Source organism: Aulonocara sp. 'chitande type north' Nkhata Bay, linkage group LG23, assembly GCF_057382095.1.
Source record: "Aulonocara sp. 'chitande type north' Nkhata Bay isolate Kocher_YH1m ecotype deep benthic linkage group LG23, A_spYH_male_GT1.1, whole genome shotgun sequence".
Taxonomy (NCBI): Eukaryota; Metazoa; Chordata; class Actinopteri; order Cichliformes; family Cichlidae; genus Aulonocara; species Aulonocara sp. 'chitande type north' Nkhata Bay.
In genome coordinates, this window is record NC_141365.1 from 15,918,247 (window position 1) to 15,943,960 (window position 25,714).

General features: G+C 41.6%; 1 protein-coding gene across 4 annotated transcripts in view; it reads right to left on the reverse strand.

Moving 5' to 3' along the window:
- Nucleotides 1–21,561: 21,561 nt before the first annotated feature.
- The window catches only part of LOC147301459 (uncharacterized), a 129,471-nt gene continuing 125,318 nt past the window's right edge, over nt 21,562–25,714 (reverse strand). For 3 of the 4 annotated variants that reach the window (XM_086283426.1, XM_086283428.1, XM_086283429.1), the window contains exon 5: nt 21,562–23,446. In XM_086283426.1, coding sequence (XP_086139552.1) covers nt 23,230–23,446 — 217 coding nt within the window. In that variant the 3' untranslated portion in view covers nt 21,562–23,229. The remainder of the gene's footprint in view (nt 23,447–25,714) is intronic. The other variant, XM_086283427.1, reaches the window with a different exon arrangement.

Consider the following 25,714-nt stretch of genomic DNA (forward strand, 5'->3'; position numbering starts at 1 on the left):
TGTAAATGAAATTGCAAAAAAAGAAGCATCATAGGTTCTACAGGCCTCAGTTAGCATGCTAAATGTTTAAGATCATAATGAAATGACACCGTTTTAAAAAGACTCAATAACTACGGTTTGTTTGGAGAGATTTGCTGAAGAAAACCTCAATATTTAAAAAAGAACATGACAGCACAGCTCAGGCCTGCAAAGGTGCATCTTAACAAACCGCAATCTAGACCACCTGGGACCTTAAGAGAACTGCAAACCTCAAGATACTGAAGCAACACTTTGAAGAAGTGGGAGCCAGAAACGGATAAAGTCATAAAGAAACTGATTACTTCAGTTTATTGCTGCTAAAGGTGGTTCTACAAGACACTGAATCATGGGGTGCACTTAGTTTTCCACAGGAGTCCCGGTGAAACCTTTCAAAATAAAATGTTATATACTGTTTGTGTAGTATATGAATTTGAACAGACTTTTCTCAAATTGAATACAGTGAGTCCTGCACTTAGTCAGACAACCATAGACTGTATGTAAAAGATGGACGTAGCCACTGTGAGGTCTAGTTTGTGAATGTAGCTGCAATTTATATAAGGTGGCATTAATATGAAAGATACTTCTTATGTGATGTGGCCAGGGATACGTTCTTAGAGGATGAAGAAAGGGGGGAAAAAGTACAATCATGCTTCTAGTGTTATTTACACTAGAAGCATGAGGAGATGGCTAACCTCAGAAGAGCTTAAAGCAACATCGGCATTTTTAAAGTTCATTAATTAATCCATTATCCATCCACCGATCTAGTAGGGGAGCTGAAGCATGTTGCAGCTGCCATAGGGTGAGAAGGGACTGGACACTCCGCCAGTTTGTTGCAGGGCTAACACGGAGAGACAAACAACCACTGACACTCACATTCACACTTCTGGGCAATTTAGAATCACCAGTTAATCTATTCCCTCTAACTGAGGAAGCGAGAGTACCCAGAGAGAACCCACGCAGACACAGAAAGGCCTCGGCCAGATGGTGGATTTGAACCCAGGACCTTCTTGCTGTGAGGCAACAGTGCTAACCATTGTGCTACCCTAATTAATCCATTAATTAACAGTAATTCATTAATTATAACCTACATACGCTCTCAAGTTTCAAAAACTATGTCAAGCTTTACTAGCTTTTCCCATTTTTGGGAAACAGCTGCTGATTGTAGCCTGATGTGTAATGAACCTATATTAAAGCGATCAGTTTCACATCTATCAAACTAATCAATAAAACCATCAGGAAACGGATCAACATCACTTCCAGAAGGATGAACTAAATCGGTGTTAGACTAAAGCTTATTTGTTTGTTTTCTTTCATTTTATCTTTTGTTAGGTTTGTGTGAATAATTTCCCTTCCTTTCTCCGATACTCCCTGTACTTCTTAAACAGAACGTTCTCTATAGCATCGTTCAACTTCCATTTCTTTATTTGTTCCTTCATTAGTTCATCCAGCCATCTGTTTTCTTGGCCAGACTTGATCAGATTTTGCCAAAACCTGTGAAAATTATGCATCTCACTTTCACGTTCCAGCATTTCTGTAATTACACTGATGAGGTCCAAGGGGTTTTGTCTGTTCCTTTGTTCACTTGTATCTCATAAACCATTTATCAGGCTTTCACTAAACTTGAGAAAGTGAAGCATCTTTTCCCTCAGATTTCTAATGATTACGGGTCACAGTGAAGATTCAAAGGTGTATGCAGTTTCCTGCCAGCACTTGGCAAATCTTCACCTATAAATGTATCTTAGAAAGTCTAATTTCCATTAACTTTAACACCATCAGACATCCATAGACTATCCATACAAAGGTTACCAGAATCTCAGCTTTCAGTGAAACCTGAAGCCCCTTAAAAACACCATCATGGTGTGAAATGCGCTTCATAATTGCCTTGTTTCAGCCCACTGTGGAATCAGCAAACAACTGAAAATAATGCCTGGGCACAGCGCTCAGTTACTTAGCCGGGTGTTCAATAACACACAGAGAGGGACATGCAAATATTAGTGGGGTGATTATTGGCAGTTGTGTTTGGCCTAAAGTAGCAGGTAACTCTATCCTCTCCATTATGCATGCTGTGAAGTGTGGTGCGAGGTGCACTGGTAAAGCATTGCTTTTAACTGACCAGAAGAGGTTCACTTTACACTCAGATGTCCTTCACGGTGGAAATGCACTCGTAATGCAATGAGAGAAATGAAGCACCTCATGCACGCAGGACCTGAAGCCACCTTTAGGCAAAGTGGAAATTGGAAAAGTAACAAATAATACTTGAAGAATTTACAGCTCCATCAAAGAGCAAATTGTTTTGTGTTTTTTTTTTTATTTAAAAGTGAATTTTTCACACATTTCAATTTGAGTCATAACTGATGTCCGTAACAAGAAGCAATCCAAGACGCTAAACATATGCCGAGGCTGAAAATTCTTCCATATCACCTTTGCATGAATTGAGTTACTGAAGGATTTGTATATCTGGATTTGTAAAAGTTTGTTATATTCTAACACAGTGCTTCCTAATGTTTTTTTCCCTTCACTTCTATTTGATATGTATTTGTGTAGCTGTGATGCAAAATGCTCAATTTTAATCAACCTCACAATGGTAAAGAATCCTTCCAAAAATTCCTGGCTCCAGATCCAAATCGATTCCAAAAGTTAATTGTTTCTAAGCTGGGCCAAGTCCCAACTTCTGTAAGATTTTCATGCAAATCTGTCCATAACTTTTTGAGTAATCCTGCTAACAAACAAACAGACAATCTGAACCGATTAGATGACCTCCTTGGCAAATCATGGCAGAAGACACCAAAGTGTTTTGAGACCATATGAAAAATAAATATTGCTTTTTCTTATGAGCAATAAACGTGACTTTTTTTCACTTATTAAACTCGATCTCAGATTTTTTTGTAAGCTTTCCCTTAAATTACACTATTAGCTGCTTATAAACGGATTACATTTCTTTGTCTTCAAACTGCAGCGTCTCTTTTAATAAATAAATAAATAAACACACAAATGGAATGGGAGCCACTCGTTCTCTGCTGACATAAATGTTTATTTCACAGGAGAATATTACAAACATGACATCTGGCTCATATTAAAAAAAGAGGATAAATACAAAAGGAATGAGACAGTCAACAGTCGTGTCATGTTTACTTTCTCGTGCACGCACGCACACACACACTCGCACACCATCTCCTCCCCTTTTACTGGTTTGACTCTTGAAAAGCATTCCTTGTTCCATTTTCCCCCATTCTCCTCAAGAATGTAGTAACAATAATAATGCATTAAGTGGGCTGAGTACTCTAAACACTCAGAGCTTCCTCTCACAGTAAGTGCAGAACCAGTTTGCCTGCTGTTGAAAGCATCTTACACACAGTCCTACAGAGAGTGGAGAGTTTGCCTCGGCACCCCCACCCCCACCCTTCTCTTTCTGCCTCGCACACGCACACACTCACAGACAGACGCAGAATACGCTCCTATCTGCAAGTCTAGGTGAAGAAACTAAAAACACCGTCGGGCTCTCGTGCTGTCTGGTGAATCTGAGGACTTCTGCGTCTGGTATCGTTGCTTTTGTGCAGGCATCCTGCAGAAAGAGTCCCACCTGAGTTTTAGCGTTCATCGTGCTTCTGTCTGCTGGAGCCACCAGCATGGTGCAGCTCTGAGCAGGGGGTTAAATCCCCCATAAGAACAGCAAAAGGTCACCAAATGCTGTTGTTTATCAGCCATCCTGAAATGAAGCACCGAGCGAGTATCCTGTGGATTGATTTTAGCCCCTCTACAGTGAGCGGCATCGCAAACACACCATAATCATTATGTCCACGCAAATACTGCAAAAAATATAAAAGTAGTAAGGCTGTAGGCTTAATGACTGGGCAAGCTTACAACCAATATGTTTTTGTTTGTTTTTGTAAATATGATGTAAAGAAAGTGAATTTCTGTAATAATTCAATATGTGGATAAACATTTTTATTTTTGACATTAATGCCTTTATTACAGGGGAGCACAGGGGTACACAGAAAAGCAAGGTTATGGCACCCCAGCTTTAACGCCATCTGTTCTATATTACTGTGGCCTATAATTGCCACAAAATCCCCTAAATGGACATTATGGACAATGCCAGGCATCCTCTGCACACGGCCATTAACAACCAGAAGAGTCTGTTCAGTGACAGGTTGCTTCTCCCAAAGACAAGAACTAACAGACTTAAAAACTCCTTTGTCCCACACGCCATCAGACTGTTTAACTCCTCTCTGGAGGGGAGAGGGAGGGGAAACAGGAGGACAAAGGAGGGGGGAACAACTAAGCTGTAGTGCCTCTTCACCTCACTGTGCAATACCTTTTGTGCAATACTTTTGTAAATAGTCAACGGTGCAATAGACTCAATACTTGAAATGTGCAAGTTCACTTGTATTTTTATTTTTATTCCTATTTATTTCACTTGTATTTTTATTTTTATTCCTATTTATTCTATTTATCCCCTTCGTATATTTTATTTATATTGTCTCTGTATTTATATATATGTGTGTGTGTATAACTCTGTAACTTCTGTCGGTGCTGTGCTTTTTTGGAAATCGAATTTCCCAGAGGAACCCACCCGAGGGATTAATAAAGTTCTATCTTATCTTATCTTATCTTATCTTATCTTAAATCACAATATGAGAAGGAAAGACATATAATTTAATTAAAATGACAAAAAAGAAGAAAAATTCACTTTAAAAAAGTCTGATAAGCCAAAAAAGTTTTAAAGCAAATTATGTCACAAATTTTTCAGGTTCCAGCAGACAAGATACTAAAGAAAGATTAAAATGATGATATCGGTTCAAATAAAGACAATTCAGATTTCTGACTTTAATCTAGTCGCCCAGATAGAACTTCCTGGTATGGAGTAGTGAGCTTAATTTGGGAACTCTTCTGTCTTGTCCAGCTATGGTTCAGTTTAAAAAACAAAAAAAACCCCAAGAAGATGATGGACAAAATTCAAGACTTAAAAACAGTACTCGACAAATCAGTGGGTGACGTCTTGACAGCTAGTTCTATAGATAAGGTGTTTAAAAAAATAAAACTCAAATTTTTTGGTCATTTTGTCATTTGAGGAAACATATTGGTTTCCTCAAATGACCAAACACAGCAGTGTTATAATCCTAAAAACCAGCCAACGTGTTAGCTTCCTGAAACGCAACCAGGAGCGCGAACAATATGCCGGCTTTTTCCTCTTCTTTATTTCTAACCACAATCTGTGAATTTTCTAGCTAGCAGTGGCCAGAAATGATAACTTTAGCAATATTGTAAAGGACACAGTCGCACATAACTCAGCCCACTTTCTCACTAATGTTGTAAAATGACCACTGTCACATATTAGCACGACAAAGGCTCAAAAAATAAAGACAGACAAGTATTTTTACGATAAATAGGCTACACATTGAATTAAGTGTATGTGCTGGGTATTAGCACGTCTTTAAGATTTTAAAAACTTATGATGTAATGATGATCTAATCTTATGACCTAATATTTGGTATCTGTCCCAGGTGCCAAAACAGTAGTCGACAAACCAGTGGGTTTCTACATGATGGCGTATTTTTGCACTATTTTGTACTGTTGTAACATGCGGGAGAACAGTGACACACTTCAATTATATGAAGCCGAAATAATTTGGACCATTTTTAACTGTTGATGTTGCCTCAGTGTTCCTTTGCTTCCTTTGCAAAATTCACCCAGACTGTGACCACTGCTAGCAGAGGCATTACACTTCAAACTATACTAATAACAATGCTGTCTTTTAAGCATCTCTACAAGCAGCTCAAAGGTAGCCTACAAGCAGAGCGAAGGAATTTCTCAGTGTCTTAAAAGTTGGAGCCATTAAAGAGCACTAAATCAAGTTTCCAGTTGTCTCAGCAAAGAACTGTGTGATTTGGCATTATCTTTGCAATTACAAGGAAGGGAGCTGGATCTGCCTAAGATCTCTCTGTCTATGCCCTTTACACACACACACACACATACACACACACACACACACACACACACACACACAGAGCGAGAGAGTAAGAAGACAAGCACTCCAGGGAGAGGAAAATACACCTGAGGATATCCTCTTTGATTTCATAGCTCTGCCTGAGTCCTAAATTAACTTATATACCATAGTAATATAAAAAGTGGGTGGAAGCAGTGAGTTGTGGTTGAGGATGGGGACAGTCTGTGTGCAGCTAAACTGAGTTATGTCTGTTAATGACTGCATCGCCATCTTTTTGCTGCAGTTGTCATATCCTATTAAAGGAAGTGCGTCATTAAGGGAACAGATTTCACAAAGACCCGAAGACAAAAATGCAAAGCACAAGTCCTGCAAGTGAAATTTCTTTTCGTCCCCCAGTCAATGACCTATACATGTAATTACAGGACCAGTTCAAGCAGCTTCAAATATACCCTGAAGAATGTCCTGCACTATCACTTCATCGCCTCACAACTGATGTTTTTTTTTTTACCCCCTATTCTTTTTTTGAAGGCATTACAGCTCGCTGTTTCTTCATATGTCACAAAGATTCAGAATCTGTGACCTGAAACAGCCTGAGGAGAGCGACTTCACAGGCGGTTTCCTCGGGGACTAATGTGTTTTCAGAGCGGCGACCATCTTTTTCCCTGTTTAATGAGCTCAGTCATAAATAAATGCATGGCCTTAATTAGCCTGCGTGTGGTGGGGGCACTGGAATTAGTGTGGAGCTGTGGAGATGGAGGCTCCATGCCCGAGTTCTTCTGGAGATGGTGATCTGGGCGTGGGGAGGTGGCCTTTAAGCAGATGCTCTCCTCGCTCTCTGCTGGTTGAAGCTTCCATGACTCCCTCCTTTCATCTAAAGCTATTAAGCTGCTTCTCACCGAGCTCCTTGGCTGGTGGAGGAGCTTATACTGGACAGTTGGTCACACCAGTGTACACACACACACACACACACACACACACACACACACACACACACACACACACACATATATATCTATATATATATATATATGCATGCATATATATATATTAATAATAATGGATTGCATTTATATAGCGCTTTTCGGGGCCCTCAAAGCACTGTACAATTCCACTATTCATTCACTCTCGCATTCACACACTGTTGGAGGCGAGCTACAGTTGTAGCCACAGCTGCCCTGGGGCAGACTGACAGAAGCGAGGCTGCCATATCGCGCAATCGGCCCCTCTGGACATCACCAGTAGGCGGTAGGTGAAGTGTCTTGTCCAAGGACACAACGACCGAGACCTTCCGGTTACAAGACGAACTGCCAACTCTTTGAGCTGCGATCGCCCCGATATATTAAGATTATAAGGTAAAAATAATTAACGTTTTTTCATTGAGCATTAAACTGAATTGTGCCCTTAAAAATTCCCCAAGCAAATGACAACAGTTAAAAAGCATTGAATCCTATAATGCCATCAACGAAAATGATAGTTATGTTGTAATGTTAAGTTGTGAATAAGACTGAAAAAGTGAGCAAATATAAAAATAAACAACTGGCTAATGTAGGCTGCAATAGTTAATCTAGCTGAGGCTCTGGGGCTCATGTAAATGTAATAAAACCTTGGGGAGATAATTTACTATTTCTTATTGTAAAGCTGTGTGTATTCACATGATGTATACTAAGGCAATTAAAAAGTATTTCTTTCCTTTAAACACCAGCTTAAATTTAACCACAGTTGGCTATACTCAGCTTTACTTTTCTCCCTTTTATTTTTATTTTTTTTTACTATACTGTAGTCAAGGTGATGTGTAATTTATGCCCTTTAGCAGCAATGGACTCTTGATATCAGTAATTTAATTTATAAAAACTGGACACTATGTTTAGCTACAAGCAGGATGGTTAGCTTGCCAGGTTATAGTGGCCAGAACTACCGATGATCACCTCTTAAATGAACAAATAATTACCATCTAAAACAAACACATATGCCCATATTTATAACATACTTGCCATTTTTAGTTACTTCAGGCACATTTTTGGATGGTTTCTATCTTGAAATGGGTAAGTATCTTCTTGAATGACCATCACAAATTCTCTATTACTTTAGCTACATGCTAACATGCCACTTTTCCAGTTAGCTGTGCCCTGAAAAATAATACTTAAAACACAACAGTCAGCCCATTCCTGTGTTAATATCTTCTAGCAAGTATTTATTCATCTAAAAAATGTATTATAATCCTAGCCACAAATGCTAACACTGATAATAGGCCAGCCTTCTTAGCCTGTAAATGAGAAATCTAGTAAATCCAGTCCATACAAAACTGTAATTATCCTAGCCACAAGCTAGCATCCCAGCTAGTACAAGAAACAAATGTTACCAGTGGAGAGTGCTCCAATTTTGTAGTGCTTTTGCACCCGAGAATTTATACGGTATTCATGTGTATTCATGATATTCATCTCTTTCGGCTAGGGTCACCACAGTGGATCACTTGCCTTCCTCTTACCCTGTCCCTAACGTTCTCCTCTGTCACACTGACCCTCTGCATGTCCTTTACGCTTGGTCGTTTTCCTCTTTTTCTTCTGCCTGGCAGCTCCATATTTAACATCTTTTCCAATTTATTGACCATCTCTCCTCATCTTTGCTCTTCACATTATATCCACAACACCTCAGCCTTGCCTCTCTGAGCTTTCCCTCTGATACAGTCCATCTTGATCACTCTTAGCATCTTCAGCTCTGCCATATTCAGGTCAGCCTCTTGTTTATTTTCCAGTCCTATCATTTCCAAACCAAACCAACTCATCCACCTTCACTGCCTCTGCTTGCATGTCCACCTTTCCACCTGTCACCTTCTCACTCACACACATGCATTCTTGTCTTGCTTCTGCTGCAATTCCTCGTCTCTCCAGAGCGTACCTCCACCTCTCTAGGCTCTATTCCACATCCTCTGAACTCTTACTGCAGATCACAATGTCGTCTGCAAACATCGTAGTCCACGGAGACTGTCTGACCTCATATGTCAGCTGTCCATCACCACTGCAAATAAGAAGGGGCTCAGATCCCTGATGTAATCCCACCTCCACCTTGAAGCCATCTGTCACTCCTACTGCACACCTCACCACAGTCTTGCGATTCTCCTGCACTTCCCTGAGATACTCCTGACATTATCATGCAGTTGTATCGTACATTCATTCAAATCTGCTCAGACTTGCCATGTTTTTGATGTCCTACTCTATGCTACATAATTATTCAGCTGATGTAACTTGTAATTGCTGTCCATGTAATATGACCAGTACATAGTATATTCTAAAAACAGCAGACTCTAAGACATCTGAGAGTTAAAAGCGCATGATAAAGTCTCTCATTATCGGTGGGGCAGACTGATGCAGTCGGGACAGTGACCCCGTCGACTGGGAGAGTTGCTCAGGTGGGCCTGAGCTTGAAGCTTGCACCCCGCAGGGGGACATAGATACTTCTCGTGACTGATAGATGTGTTTTTAAAAGTGAGACAGTGTGCAAAGAGTTGTATTTTACTGTTTAGAGGATACTTGTGATTAAAATTTCTTTCAGATTTCTTTGCACCACTCTTGTCCATCCTGAACTGATTCATAAATGTCAAACGGACTAATAAATATTCTAGTTTGTAAAATGTTTAAGAGCAACAGATAATTTCTAAGAGTAATGAAAGGAATGAGTAACTGAGGGCCTGTCTACTTATTTTCATCTGGAAGCCATAACTGTGCAAGCAGATCAGGTGGAGCGTTTACAGTATGCAGGTGGTGACAAAAACCATTAGTGAAGGATGTGCATGCCTGTTGGGGACGTGGTGACTAATTCAGCTCTCGTGTTGCTTTCTAAGTTACAGTGCGACTACGAGAAGGCCAGGGGCTCCGCCCCTCCAGCGTTGACCAGAACCCGAACGCACGCTGTTGACTAACCAGCCTCGCTCTGATGAAAGCAGAGAGGGGCCTATTGTCTCTCTTCACCGGTGTGTTCGTGGTCCACTACATCACCGCTCTCAACCATGTAAACAGCTCTCACAGCAGCACCCTCTGCCATCTCCACGCACGTCAACATTTGGATAAAAAACAATTTGTGGATAGTGGTCCAGCATGAGGATTGTAAAAATACATTAGGAAGGGACATTAGTAATATTACAGGGCCATATGTGTGGCAGACCACTGAGGTCACCTGACACTGAAGGTCACCTCTTGCAGTTGAAATTATTAAGTGCTTCCCCTCTAATCAGATGAGACGTCCCACATACTGCCCGTGCACATAGCAACCAGTTTATTTATAAGCCTCAAACTGAAATGACCAGTTGGTTTAATTTAATAGTGAGCAATAGGATTATACATGGAAACAAATTACCTAAGTGGGGGTACTCACTACAAAAAAAAACAAAAAAACAACTCTTTTAACAATGATGGAAACCACGGACATGATGTCTCCCAGTATTATTTCATTATTGGGTTTAGCCCCTGCATCTGTCAGCTAGGCCTGGCTTCTGGATGGGCCCAGCTTGTGTCCAGACTGACGCACAGCTGCTAGCAGCTCGCACAGACCCACGCCCCGGCCATCCCACACTCCAGGGTCACAAATGGGAAGGGCAGCATACTATCCCACCACCAACCACACACCCTATTACCCAATTACAATTCAATTTCCCAGCCTGCTGCGGTCAAAAGAAACAACACGTACTCTATCTGCAGATCATGATATCTGTTATTTCGTCTCCCACATGCTCCCGGTGGGGAGCATCTATTGTGGAGTCGAGCCTCTTTAAACGTGAGGAAGAGCAGACATTATTTAATGTGATGGAGTACAAGGGGCCGATATCAGCATACGAGCAGAAAGCTCGAATATGTTGTAGCAAACCATTTCTCCTTTAAAAAGAGTTGTGCTGGTGACAAGATTTCTTTTTTTTTATTATCAAGGAATGCAATTAGACTTCAGCCTTAATATCTCAGAGGCTGTCACATTCTCAAACTACTCTGCTATGCTTGCCAACTGCAATCAGAAATAACTCTGTCCCTTCAACTTAATGAAAAACAAGTACTTGGCTATAAACTTGTAGTCATCCTCTATCCAATCACATTGTCTTGAGTAATTAAAATGATTAGCTTAATTAGCTTAATTAACTAAATTTGACTACAGGACATGGCCATATGGTGAAGAAAAACAAAGATGGGAGCTAATTAAAGTTAAAATAATGCAGGTTTTAATTAACTCAACCCTTAGGCATCAACATTTTCAAATTTATCCAAGCTGATAATTAAAAAGTCCTCTTGCCCAAGCAACATTTCTTCTCTGAGCTAATTAAATCTGGAAATAAATTAGCAACATGACGCTCCAAATATTAATTCCTGCTAGAAGATGACTTCACTTTCTAATGAAATTAATTAGCTGCACTGGACCCTCAATCAGATGCCAGGCGCTGTCCGTGAGCATAGACCTCATGTAATCTAGCGCCGGGCGAAGGGCCCGAGGGCAGAAATTTACAATTGTAATGAACACTCTTTAACTGTGTGTCTCTCTTAATATACCAAATGAACATGTAGATCTATTTATGCCAAGGGCTTCCTCATTTATAAAGGAGTGGTAGGACCAGCTAGTTAAAACTTTTTTTTTTTCCAGAAAGAATGTGTAGTGTGAGAGAGCGCATAACCACATAGCTGCCAAAAGCGATGCCAAGACCAGCTTCAGCAGCCTGTAAGGTTCCACAGGCTGTGCCTGTGTGTGTGCCAGCCTATTACAGAAGACCCTCATGAATTCACCCCCCTACACTCTCTTGGCAGCTTAAGGGGATGACACTGTGGATGGGGTGGGGGGGGGGGAAATGCAGTAAAATGTATCCGTCTGCATTTTCAAGTCTTTACTGTCCCAGTTGCCTATGCATATAATTTACTGTATATGTATCAGGGCAGTGCTGCAAAACAAACTTCATTATGTGCCATTATGACTCTGTTGAAACAGATGTCTAGGGTGTGCGACACCTAAAAAAAAAAGATATATTTTCATTTTTAGAGCGTAAAAATAGATGCAGTTTACTGCATCAGTGGAAAAGCAGGTTACAACGATTCAAACAGATTTAAAGATTATGATTCAGAAGATAAGATCAAGATGAAATTTTAATGATCCCCACAGGGAACAAGCATAAAAATTAAATAATGACAGCTAAATCCAAAAGTTCCAGCTCGCGGTGCCAAGACAACAAGGCAGGTACAGGATACAGTTTCTGATAATATATCTCAGTAATGTGCAGTAAAATCACAGTTTAGGCCAGAGGAAGCGAACGAAGCAGGTTGAAGGAAGTGGACTACCTGGGATGATTATGCACACCAATCCGCCGCGCTTCTTGTTAGCACACTTGTTTTATTTTCAATAATTAAGTGCGTACAAGCCTGATGCTCAATGACGCCGATCGATACGACGCACTTTCTGTTCAGCAGCCTGACACACAAACAAAGATGCAGAGAGCAGACGAGGAGGCTCTCCAGAGGCTGCACCCTCTCGCACATGCTTGTTACAGCCTATTGGCGGAAGTGCGGCGTGAAGGGTAAACCTTCATTCTACTGCACCGACTGAAGATGCTCCGGCCTTTGTGCTTGAGCGTGTTCTCTCAAATGTCTTTAAAATTGAGATAATTGTGTTTACTGGGCACAGAGTGGCTTTCAGTCAGCGCAGGCCACAAACTACGAGGGGGTGGGGGGAAGCAGCTCTTTTGATTCTGTCACTTTTTCAATAATTAATGCTCTCCTCTGGCAATTTTGATCCGATATGTAAATAGTTTCTCATCCCATTATGCAGAACATTGATGAATGTGACAAAAATTCCAAAAGATGACAGTCCAGCTCACACAGTTGCGGGCAAACATTACAATAAACTAATGACCCGACCCTTTAATGTCATCCCATCAGAGACATTAGAGAATCTGAAATTAAAGGTACAGTTGGCGCACACGACAAAGTGGCCATCTCATCTAAGTGGAATACCCACATCAGTCAGGATGCAGCCGTGATGCGCCCGAGCTGAGCTTAAAGCTAGTTATAGCTCACATCAAAGGAACGTCATCGTGCCCAACAGCTACCCTTGCCATTTGGATCCCACTGAATCCGATCCTTTAGTTACATTTTTCAAGCTCTCTCTCCTCCAGCTTCCACGCTTAAACACCATTAAAATGGAAAATACAGTGTTTTCTGCATCAACCCCGGCCTTCGTTATTTCACAGACTTGTCCTTGTTATCTTGATCGCAGTAAACAAGCCGCATATACTCCTCTGAATTCTCAGCTCTAGTGCGGAGTTGTCTGACAAAGTGGTCAAGAATGTAGACACAATTAGCGCTACAAAGAGATGTCTGGATATCAACGAGGTGGTGCAATGACCTTTAAAACAAAGGATTCTAAACACCGGCATCACAGAAGTGCACTGGCTGCCGCCATAAGGCTCCAACTCATTTATTTCAGGTGGTTTTCATGTGTTCTGCTTTGAAGAATAATAAATCTAGATGCTCTAATCACGCTGCTCCAGGCTGTGACTCTTCCCTTAGATATTAATAACGCAGAAAAGTATACACAAGCATCAGATTCAGCTGAATCCATACGCAGCTTTTAGACAAAGATGAAGCATCTGATGCTGATTGTTTATTTGATGTTCGGAGAGCTACTTTCCTAATTATCCTGCCGCGGATTACATTATGAAGGAGTTTTTTTCCCCTCCTTTCTCCTCTCTTTTTTGATGCTGATTCTCTTTAAACTAGTTCAACAGAGCATGACCGTGATTAACTTTAAAAGGTCATTTAAAATAGCTTTCAGGGAGCACGTGATGAAACCTGGTTGAACGTTTGGAAATGATGTACTCTGAGATGAAGACCAGTCTCGCCCAGCGACCCCCAAAAGACTACACTTTATGCTTTAATAACCCCCTGACAGCATACAGAAGTCATCTCGAGACCTCCTGGCACATGTACCTGCAGAAAAAACAAGCCGTGTCCGCGCAATAATACATCAAGAATCCTTTAAATGAGTCTTAACATGTCTCGGGCTGCACCTCTCGTGACCTACCTCAGACACGAAAGGTTAATCCATGACAGGGTTAAAAACTTATCTGGCCTTTCTGGTCACATAACATCCCAATTACTTTAACAATCTCACAGTGAATGGAGGAAGAGGTGGTGGTGGGGGAGGCGGTTGAGGGGGGGGGCTGGCCAAAGAGATGGGAGGGAAGAAAAATACAATAGATAAAAGTCTGTCTCAGAGTAAAAGATAAGTTCTTATCTTAATCTAATGACTCCACAGCCTTAATTTGTCAGACCTGGCTTGCCTGGAAGGGGAAAAAAAAGGCAAGTTTCTCGTGCGGCGCTGTGTTAATAAGAGACATCTCTCAAGTCTCGGTGAAAGAGGAGAAAGGATCAGCGGCAGAACATTCAGTGGCAACAGCAAGATGTGCTTCGCTCCGTGGATGTAGTTTTTTTTTTTTTTTTTCTTACTTGTGCTAACAGTTGCTAATTAGCACCTTATCACCCTCCAAGTAGCTCCATACTGCGGAGACGCCAAGCACACGAGTATTTATAACCCAGTGACTGAGGAGATAAACAGCTCTGCGTGGCCGATGGCCAGATCAAACATTCTGCGGGTGTTAAAGAATTATTTAGCTGCATTGTTCTAGACAAAGGAGACGTCGCCTTTCAGATCACTTTCACCTGAACTGTCTGCTCCAGAGGCCGCTCTGTTTGGCAAGTTTAGGCGTCATCATAATACATCTCTGAGATGACTTGGGGGTTGTGGGAGGGGGTGCGTGTATATATATATATATATATATATTTTTTTTTTTTTTCAGCCAAACTGCTCCTGTGTTAGCGCCTTGTTAATGCCACGAGTGTGTTCATTTACTGCATGGATGCATCCTTTGGAATCAAACCCTTAAACCTGGCAGCGTCGCTGACATGCTTTGCTAACAGAGCTACACACAACCAGACTGACGCAAGTGAAAGGAAAAAAAAAAAAACATGTCTCTCGAGCTGCAGTTTCTTTGATGAGACAAAGAAAATAGAATGTGAGCTTTGTGTGAGAGCAAATCTCAATAGATTAATTTGAAGTGTTCACTGAATTGTGATTCCTTTTAATTAATGATAGAATTAACTGCTTTGTTAATGCGTTCCTGGAGGAAATGAGCTGCTGGCAAATTCTGCGGCGAACAAAAGGGGGGCACATCTCTCTTGACATTTATACAACTTTGCCAGTGTCAGGGTGCAACAGCTCATGCTGGGTAAAATTTGTCTTGAAGGAATGTTTTCCTGCACTGTTTGGAGACTGATTCAAAACTACGACTGGCTCCGACATCAGTAAAAGGCGCCTAACTGAACTCCTGGTTTCCTGGTAGATAAAAGGAGACGTGCTGAGGTTTTACACTCAAGTGTTTTATTTTGAATTCTGCTAATCAGCTAACCCCGACACGACCTCTCTCATTTTTTCTCCAGTGTCGGGTGGGTCAGGTGCCCTCAATGCCACTTCAGTGAGCGGCGACGGCGTTGGGCTTATTCCTTCCTGGGCAGATGTGTTCTCTGCGACCTCTGGGAGGTTGAATCAGTTCACATGAGCCGGTTCTCTACCTGCTGTCCCTCCAGCGCAAACTGCTGGAGGGCAAAACAAGAACTACCATCACCACATGTAATCCAAGATGGTGGAATCAGAGGCTCACTGGAGAGGCAGCTTAATGATATTGAGGACAACAACAGCAACCTGCCAGCCCTGCAGGTGGAAACACCTGAGGGTCTGTTACTTCAATTAATAAAAGCACAACACATGACTATGATGACCTGGAACTTTCTTAAAACAGGATAACAAACAACAAACTGTGAGCTGTGAATGACTCTGTCCAAACTATTTGTTCTCCCAGGCGAGGCGTGTCAGTGGAGTCAGTCATGTTGTAAATATGCACATCATTAAAGCCTGATATCTTCTTACTAAGGAATTCAAAATGACTGACCACTCAAATTTTCGCATAAAAAACTGATTTGAGAGAATTTTTGACCCTTTCTGAGTAGAAGCCCGTGGGTAGAGTTTATTACATGCTAGCACAGTGGGCCCCTTTAGAGGAACTAAGCTTTAGAGAAGCTTACTTCTGCAATTCCAAGCAGTGTCTCTTGTTGCTTGGCTTTGACGTGACCTTTACCTCAAAACTATTTACATTGCTGATTTTCAAGAAAGTAAAACTAAAACTGACAGATTTTGCAATGCCAGTAAAAGTTCAACGGTGTCTTTTACAACTAGGCTTTGTGGGTTGTGCTTGAGTTAATGAATTGCATAAAAGTTCATATATGTTATAACTTGATTTTGTGAATTTAACAACAGCCAAAGTCACGCCCCAGATTCCAGATCCTTTACTGTAATCTCGTCCCTATTTTCATCTAACAGACAAACTCTGTTTAAAATAACTTTAACGCTTCTGCCCATCCATCTACTCATCCAAGTTCACAAACCCGTGTGTACTGTACTGTAGCAGTGTAAGAAGGGCTGATCTCCCACTCAAAGTCTGTTGAGTTCCTCTGCTTGAAGCCCGGCCTTTGCTGCTCTCCTGTCTGGCGATCTGCTTCTGACATCTGACAATATCCACTTAATTACTTCCAATAAGAAAGAAAAACTCGAAACAACACTACCTTCCACTGGATAGACCATTATGGACTACATAAGACAATTATGAATGGCTGCTACACCCAGCAGTGCGCGTATGGGAGCCAGTGAAACGGCGAGACTAGTGAAAGAAACAATCTGCTGTATTAAAGCACCTGACAACATCCACGATGCTTTTTACAGCATTTTCTTTCACCCCCTTCACTAAAGTTTTTCACAGCGTAGCAGCATCAATGCACCGTGTGCTTTCTGACAACAACACCAATGCGTTTGTGGAGAAGATTTCATGTTTCAGAATATTTTCTGTTTGACGGTGTGCTTTGTGATGATTCTGTGTTCGGGCAGAGACAGAAAATCATTGAGATTTCAGGAACAGGGATATTGGAAGTGGATTTGAGTGAGTGTTACGGCTACATCTCGGCAGCAGCTCCTAACACATACTAAATTACAGCGCGTCCACGCCCATACTCGATATAAATCCATCAAAGGGGATTGTGGTGGTGGTGTGGCAGTTACATGGTTTCATTCAGCCACTGAGGGCATTTAATGAACAATTTGGGCCGTGTCTCTCCAGTGATTTCACACATGAATCCTTTAGGAAAAGCAGATTTTAAATGGGTGTTTACTCAGTAAAAGCGGCGTGTTCTTCACTCCTGTACCGCCGGCTGTCAAATGACAGCACACTGTGCTCTTGAAAAGGGCAGGCGACCCGTGCAGCTCAAAATTTAATGACTTTTAACTCGTCCTGATGGATTGATAGGTACATACAAGTGTTGACATAATATTTTAAAGAGGAGCTTCACCTATTGAGCAGAGTTGCACTCAAGGAGCATACATTCATGCAAATGTCACCTTGTGTGAGTAGTACTTCCCCCACCGACCCCCAACAACAGCTGCATATTCTATTCAAGAGCAGGGCAACGGGGCATCCATATGAGCATAATATCACCGAGCAGGCGATTCCCTGCATGGACCTGTCGAGCATGATGTACGTAGCAGACCGGTATCTTCCCCAGCAGAGCTCAGATTGTTTTGATATTTTTATTAACATGTCCTCAATCATAAATCACTCTGAGGGGAAGTGAGGCCGATCCCTCCTCTCCACGCGGCATCAGATTACAGGTAGAAGACAAAGCTATCGGACACCTCGCCACGTGTCCTGCGTTTAACACTTCTTCCAGCCGCTGAACACTTAAATTCAGTTTACTTTCAAACATTAGGACGCAGCGGAATACAATATACATAATATTATGTAAATCGACTCTCCAATATAGCGGCCGGGACTCAAAAGCAGCGTTCTATCCTTCATCAGTTTTTATCAAAGCTGGAGACAAAACCAGCCGGACGGGCAGTAAGCACTTCTCGCAGTGTCAGGATGTGATGTCATATCGCTTTAAATAACCTCGCAGGATATCATTTTGTGTTACTGTGCGTCTTCTGATGTTATCTTCACAAATAGGGGACAGATTAATGCATTGTTTAAGCACAATACGGTGTCCATTTGCATCACAATAAGATTCCATTTTTTTTGACTTCTCAGCGAGCGCTCCGTGCCCCTGACTCAGGCCACGTGGCAGCCGTGCTGTTCTGCAGCCACACACATTTTCATGTCATACTAACTTGCCAGTGTGCGCAAAACTGTCACACTCCCTTAGAGGCTCTGGATGCTATGCATAATTCCTTTAACACAAGGCCGTGCAGATATCCTCATCATTGTTGTAATGGCGTGCTCATGCCACCCTGCATCCTGCGAACTTGCACGAGGCAGCTGGTAATTCATTTAATTTATTCAAGTCGACCCGCGGTGGATCAGACCGCGCTGGGCTCCTGTTGTGTTGATGGCTGGAGTACACGGACGGACACTCAGCAGCCTTCGTCCTTCAGAGGTGATCTCAGGGCCACAGAAACATCATTCAGGACTTTCTATCTGCAGCCACTTGCTCAAATGTGAAACTCTGGAGGCTCGTGGAAAGGTATAGAAGCAGTGCGTCACAACAACAAATCAAAATGTTCTACTTTAAAATGATGAAAGCACTCTCCTGTCATCATCAGAGCAGAGCCTGCCTTTGTTTGCTTAATATGTAAACACCATCTGTATTTTGTTTAATCCTCCTCAACAGGTAGCCAGCTCTAAAGCGGATCCCCTGTCACTTGCAACCTAGGACATTTGGCGCTCTGACACGCTCATTCGAATCCGTGTGTTGGCGCTTCAAAGCAAATATCTTGTTCACATGTGGTCTGAAGCGCTGCGGGTGTGTTTGACTGGATCTCAGTCAGCGAAGAGCGGGAGCTTTATCTCTCCTGATGGATCTGGCCACTCATAATGAGGTGGACTCTTCTAATGAGCTCTGATTTCACAAAGCCCTGGGCTTGAGTTCAATCTAATGAGTGAGGGGCATTAATAAGTTTGGGTTGAGTTTTGCGAATGTGCTCCGTGGAAAATTTTTATTAGGAAACAGAACGATTCGGGTTCCCCGATACGTGACAATATACACATCTTGGATATATTATGGTCTAATTAGACATTTGTAGGTAGCGCTTTTTAACTGCAACACATATTGTATCAGTGTCATAAGGTGATTATAGAGGTGATGCACTTGTTAACAAATCAAATGCCAGTATCAAAGGCAAATCCTCCTTATATTAGTACAAATTTATTGGAGTGAAGAGTCTGTCCTTCCCACGCTGTAATTAGATTGCCTACCTATGCACAAAGGAGTCACAAGAAATGAAATGGCAGGTAATCGAGTCACTTTCTTTCCTCGCTACTGCAGTCAGTGCAAACGCAATATATAGAGTATGCAACATATGTCACACAGAGTAACTATAACAATATATTTTAAAAAATGTATCACATGTAAAAAATCGTGTAAAAAAACCCCTCCAAAATACTGCAATACAACTTCTTCAGATTAGTCAGTCTAAACCCTAAAGACGTTTGATTTGCAATACTGAAAAGCAGCAGCACCAACTGTGCGTAATGTGAAAGACATCCCTAGAAATCATGAACCCACAAATACACTGCACTGCTATTCCTCTCGGTGTTGTGGAGCATTTTAGTGTCATTTGGTTTACAAGCTCAGATAAATCCAATTACACAGCAGCAAATGACACAAAGAAAATAGCAAGTGCACATAGTTGAGCATCCACAAACTAGACCTAGACACATTTTCATGCAATGGTGGAGACCAAAAGTGAGCTCAGTGTAAAATGAATATTGGACACATTAGCTGTTAGCATGCTTTACAATATCAACTTTATAAAGTTGCATTATCCCTTTGCTACTATGGTAATTCAGCAGATTTATGCAATAAATAATAGTTAAATTTGTTGACTAAAATTTGGAATTGTGCAATTTACTATATTCCATAAAATCTCTTGCTGTGTGTGTGTGTGTGTGTGTGTGTGTGTGTGTGTGTGTGTGTGTGTGTGTGTGCGCTCTACACGAAATATATTACGTCATTAAGTTACTTACCAACCATTTTAGCCTTTATGCATTGTGTCATGCTTATTTCACCACAATAACTTGTAATAATTTGTATCCACGAAGCTTCAGTTACTCATGATACATTATAACGCCAATTAGGATACCTGGCAACCACCTAACAACAGGCTAGAATGACCTATTTTTAAAAGATCGACGTCTACCACCTCATCTTTTTTTTTTTTTTTTTTACTTTTCTCAGGGTGATTAAGAAAATGAACTCACCAACAGCTCAATCACACAATAATCATTAATTAGATTTAAATTTTTATTAATCTACCAAATTACTGAGTTGTTATTTCAGCAGTGGATTTTCCTAATGCTACACAGCATATTGCTCCCTTACTGTTATCACATGATCTTACTATTTCCACCACTGATAAATACTGAACAATGTGATAATGTGCTGATGGTGGTGGTATGCTCCTACAGTACTATGGGCAGCTGTAGCTCAGGTGGTAGAGTAGGCAGGCCATTAATCATACGAGTGGCAGTCCATTCCCTCTCTCTTTTTGTCCATATGACAAAGTGTCCTTGAGCAAGACACTTTAACCCAAATTATTCCCACTATGTGGATGTGGTGAAATATGTTTTGGACAAAAGCGTCAAACAGAAACAAACTAAGAAAAAAAAAACACAACCTGAAGTCACCTGGAAGCAGCAGAATGCTGATGACACACAGGAAGTTAAGGACAGAAGAGGACACCGGCCAGGATTCGGAAAGGCATTTGTCTTGCAGGATGGTCTCGTAACCTTTCAGTCTGCCATTTGCGGAGATGTCTTGTCGGTGTGTATAGATGTAAGAGAGCCCACTGGAGGTGTGCCCTCCCCATGTGCCCACCTGCCTCTCTTACTGCAGTCTGCTGTGCCATGTGGAGCCCCAGATGTAGCCTACAGAATAATCCACACTTGTACACTCATGAAGGTGTCCATCTGGTCCCACGCGCTCAAATTAAGTCCCAGAACCCATACAGGCGTCGGGACACTGTTGTTGTGGCATTTAACAGATTCGAGAGCATGAGATACTGCTGTACTTCTTCTATTCTGTCTGTAGGAAGGCCCGAGCTGAGGCGCTGCACAGCTGAGAGTCACTTGGCTGTGACTGGGAGGTGAAACGGAAAGGGACTGAGCAGGATAAGCCTGCAGAGCTCACTGCTAGCAGAGCAGAGCGAGGAGGATCTTTTTACATTAGCTGAGCCTCGGGCACATGCAGATAACAGCAAAGCTCCTGCCTGGCAGGAGAGGCACCAACACTGCAGCCCTGCATCACAGCTGGCAATGTTTATCCAATCAAAATAAAAGAGCGCTTTTTATACTTCAAGGTTTTGTCTTCACATCTGAATAATATCTCATGTCTTTGCTTTTGACTAAATATAGACTGACCTGAAAACAACTGAATACAAACATCAGATAGAGGCCCGCCTCAGTTTATAATAACTCTCATTTACTTTATCCCCCCCCACCCACACACACACAGTGATTTAACAAAGGACAACACTCACTTATTTGACTGTTTAATATACAAGACAGTTTCCTATGAAACACATTTATACAGGAACACCAATTTACAGCACATTTGAGCGAATACTGAAGGAGAGCTCCACTCAAAACCTGGATGATGTCATCAACGTGTCATCACTCGGGTGACAGCTTGGAGGTTAAGAGTCCTTCTGAGTGCAGGTCTAATTCCCTCCTGGGAACTTCAGTTTCTCCCCCCGTTAAAAACATGTAAACGAATCCCGGACAATCTCCCAAAATTGCAGTATATTTACTTCCAGCAATAACCTTTATATAACCTTTAATTAACCCCCTCCCCCCAAAACCAAATAGTTTCCTATTGCAGGAACTTGCCATAACACTGATGTTGATATTTTTTGTTATCAGTTTGCTGATTATAAGTTATTTGATGCTATAATAAGATTATTTGTCCTCATTACAGATCGCTGTGACTGACAGCTGCTTTGAATAAAGAAGGAGCAACTGCTGATGTCTGAGTGGGTTGTTCTGATGTAAACTATTCAAAGTGAACTATTCAAAGGTTTTGTGGGAAGCTGCTATGGGAAACTTTATTTGAAAGTAATGCAAACGTACACCAAGCAAGGTAATTGTGCAATCAACATGTTAGGTCTCTCCTCCAGAAAAGCAGTTTATTCACCAGGACCCACTGGCTGCAACCATGGCAGATGGGAATCGGTACTATTTAATATTTTACATGATTCATTTAGCAGCTGCAAAGCTGATTGGTAACAGTCATCAGGAGCTGTAGGCTAAAAAGATGCACTTGATAGATTAATGTCTGTCTTACACCATTTTCAACTGCCCACAACGTCAGTTTTGGAAGAGACCAAAGACACAACATATCGGGGGTTGGTGGCGAGCTTCAGAGCTCACCTGGTATGCAGATTTCATCAAAGCCAGGCTCTATGTTCCCAGACTTTGTGCTAAGCTAACCTAACCAGCAATAATTTTATATTTAATAAACAGATGTGTGTTTGATTATCATTCCTCTCATCCATCTCTTTTGCTGCAAATGGCCCAAAATGTTAATTCCAAGCAGTTATAGGTGAAAATAATGTGCAGACAGTGTGATGGTAATATAACATGAGAGCGACTTGTTAGCACGTTTTCTGTCTGTATAATAATGGTTTATATTTTAAGAACTAGTGTCTCTCTGGGAAGCTTTAGTCTCATTTCTGAAGCAGCAGCGGGACAGACGTTGCTCTCGCCCCCGTCCTCGTCACCACTTCACAGGCTATTCAATTAGCAGAAGAAGCATGGGAGATGGAGCCATAATGGAGCTGATGAGATGCACAAGGACAGGTGACACTAATCAGAGCGGCGCCCCATTGTCTCTGTGTGGGCATCATTAAGGAAAGGGAGTAATTTCAGGCTTTTTTCCCCCTCTCTGAGCCTGAATACACTCATGCTGCCTGCGTGCATTCCCTTCCTTGTTATCAATTTGCAACATGTGTGAATATATCCACTGAAACGAGTGAGAGTGTAAGGAAAACAAGAATATTTGACACCTCAAAAATAGGTTTTAAAGTGTAAGTTCTTATAAATGCCACACTGATATACTGATGTGTTAGCTTCAATGGCTCTCAGACACATCTAATTCCCCAAGGATTTACTCTCACCCTGTAATCTGTAAACTCCTTCTGTTGTTGGTTCAGAAAAGGCTGAGGCATCCACTCTTCAACACATCCACTTTCCTCTCCTCCATGTGAGTGGATGAGGCTGCTGATGAAGCGCGATCTGCCGAGGCGGCCTCAGGCCGATCCCAGAGGCCGGGGTTGCTTCTGTCTTCTGTCGAGTCTCTGGGCTGGACTACGAGGGAGTTCTGCGCCGCCTGCCGGTACCGAGAGCTGAAGTAACTCCACAGACACCTGAGAAAATCCAGCCAAAGCACAAAGATTAGGAAAAGACTCAAGGTTTGACTGCTTCATCCCACATAATTTTGCCGAAAAAGTCCAATTAGCTACATTCGCACTTTGGCAAATCCCAAATAACTTTGTTAGTGTAATAACATAATCCTAATCTCATTACTAAGTCCCTCTCCTCCCATTAACTTAGTCGTTAGAGAGCGTGGAAGCCTGCAACTGAATTCAGAGGGCCTCCCATACAGCCCAGTCTTAAAATATTCACGAGCTTCACCGTCTCATGCTGACATTAAAATTCTTTTGATGCATCAGTAAACACCGATAAGCCAAACTTTTACGACCACTAACCCAAATATGCTGTGGTCCTCTGCTTGCCGCTAAGCATCTGAATCCAAGCTGAGGCACAATCCCTACACGACTCATCGTTAGCAACAGATTCCTTAAGAGCTTGAGGGGCCGCAGGTCATACTTTTTTCATTATATTATATATTATATAAACAGCTTGTGGCTGTTTGTCCCTCCTCACCCTGCGGTTGACCCACAAATTTTCCCACTTTGGAAACAATCAATCTTAGTCATCAGTCGTTATGTCTGGATTACAGGGATTAACACCTGGTCGTGTCTCCCAAATCCAACATACTGATTACACAAACCAACTGTTCACGTACCCTTTGAACATGCCATGAGCCAATCATCATTACTCACTTCCTCTGCGAGTTCTTGCAATCATTTGGCTAATTTGTGTAAATCAGAACCTGCTACACTGGAGTGAAATTACACATTTTTCTATCCAGCACCATCTCCTGCAAAAACATCTATACAAGACGTCTTTGCTTGGTCAAAAACATGTTGGAAGAAACTGCTCGGATCGTCTAAGCCAGGATGTTTAATACTCCTGCACTGCAGAGAAAAGGTATGAAAGAGGTCAGTGTGGGCAGTTAAGATTCCAAAGAACAGGACTCCACAGAGAGGTCAACAAAGCTGCAAGAGTGTAAATGATTAAATACCGTTTCTGTGAAAGTCCACAAGGAGTGTCCGGATGCTGCTCAATATTTACTGTTGTGAACTTCTTGTAAACAGGCACATGAAGATGGAAATAAGTATTAACAGAACCAGGTCTGTGTGTTTTAGAGTACATCAGGGCCATTAACTCCTTAACATTCACCCTCTTTATTAAACAGGGATAAAAACTTGGAAGCACTTTGTTTGTTGGACTCTTGCATGCAAACAGCACATGTGACCTAATATGACCAAAACCTTTTTGCCCTTGTGTTACAAAAAACTGTTGCTGCTGAACTGAGACCAACTGAACTGTGAGGATGTTTTTTTTAAAAAACAAACAAACGATGTACTTCTTTGTGCACAGTAGCTCAAAATGTATCTGAAAAGATCTCACCAACCACTGCGCTCACCTTTTAGTTGCTATGCACAAACAGTTGTTACGAGAGCATTGTTGTATTGTTGTGCGAGCATCTGGTGCCTGTGTTGTCCTGCGGGCGGATTTTGCTTACATGGTTTGAGTCCGCTTATGAACAAAATGAGATACAAGTTGAATTTTGTTTAAATAAAGGTCAGCACAATAAATACTACACTCTTTCCTGAAGGGAGAGATCGCTTCCAGGTTGACAATCTCCTCCGCCCACAGCACAAAACTAGGGTATAAAAGATGGACAGAGCTCGCGGGTCTTAAAGGTGAATCCAGTGAGGAAGTGCTTAAACTTTCATTCTTTTTAATGACCAGTGGGGTCCTTCACTAAAAAAGACTTCCGGTTGCATAAAAGTCTCTGGGATTTCAGCCCTCGGCGCCCCCGTTTTCTGACTTCAGTAAATATAAATTATCCTCATTATTAAAGCTAAAAAGGAGGATTATTTATGGCATGCTAACTAAGTAATAACTCAATGACAACTCTTTAGTCAATACTCCTGCACTGCAGATTGTTGAAGAATTCCTTTGAACAACAATTAAATCCAACCCACCAAGATACTAATGAAAAATAGACTCATAAGAGGTCTTCACTAATATCTCAGTGGCTATGTTCATCTTCTATAATGTCTGTGGACACAACGGGTCACCGAGTGGCTTGATGAGTATAAAAAAAATGATAAAGCTTTTAGATTAACCAACTCTCAACCCAGAGATAACGGGCCAGTGCATTGGACTGTGTTCACCATCAAAACACCAAATTAAGAAATATGCTTTGGTAGAGTGGCATTTATAACTCGAATTGAATTCCAGAAACTCAACAGAGAATCAATGCCAAAGAAGCCATCAGT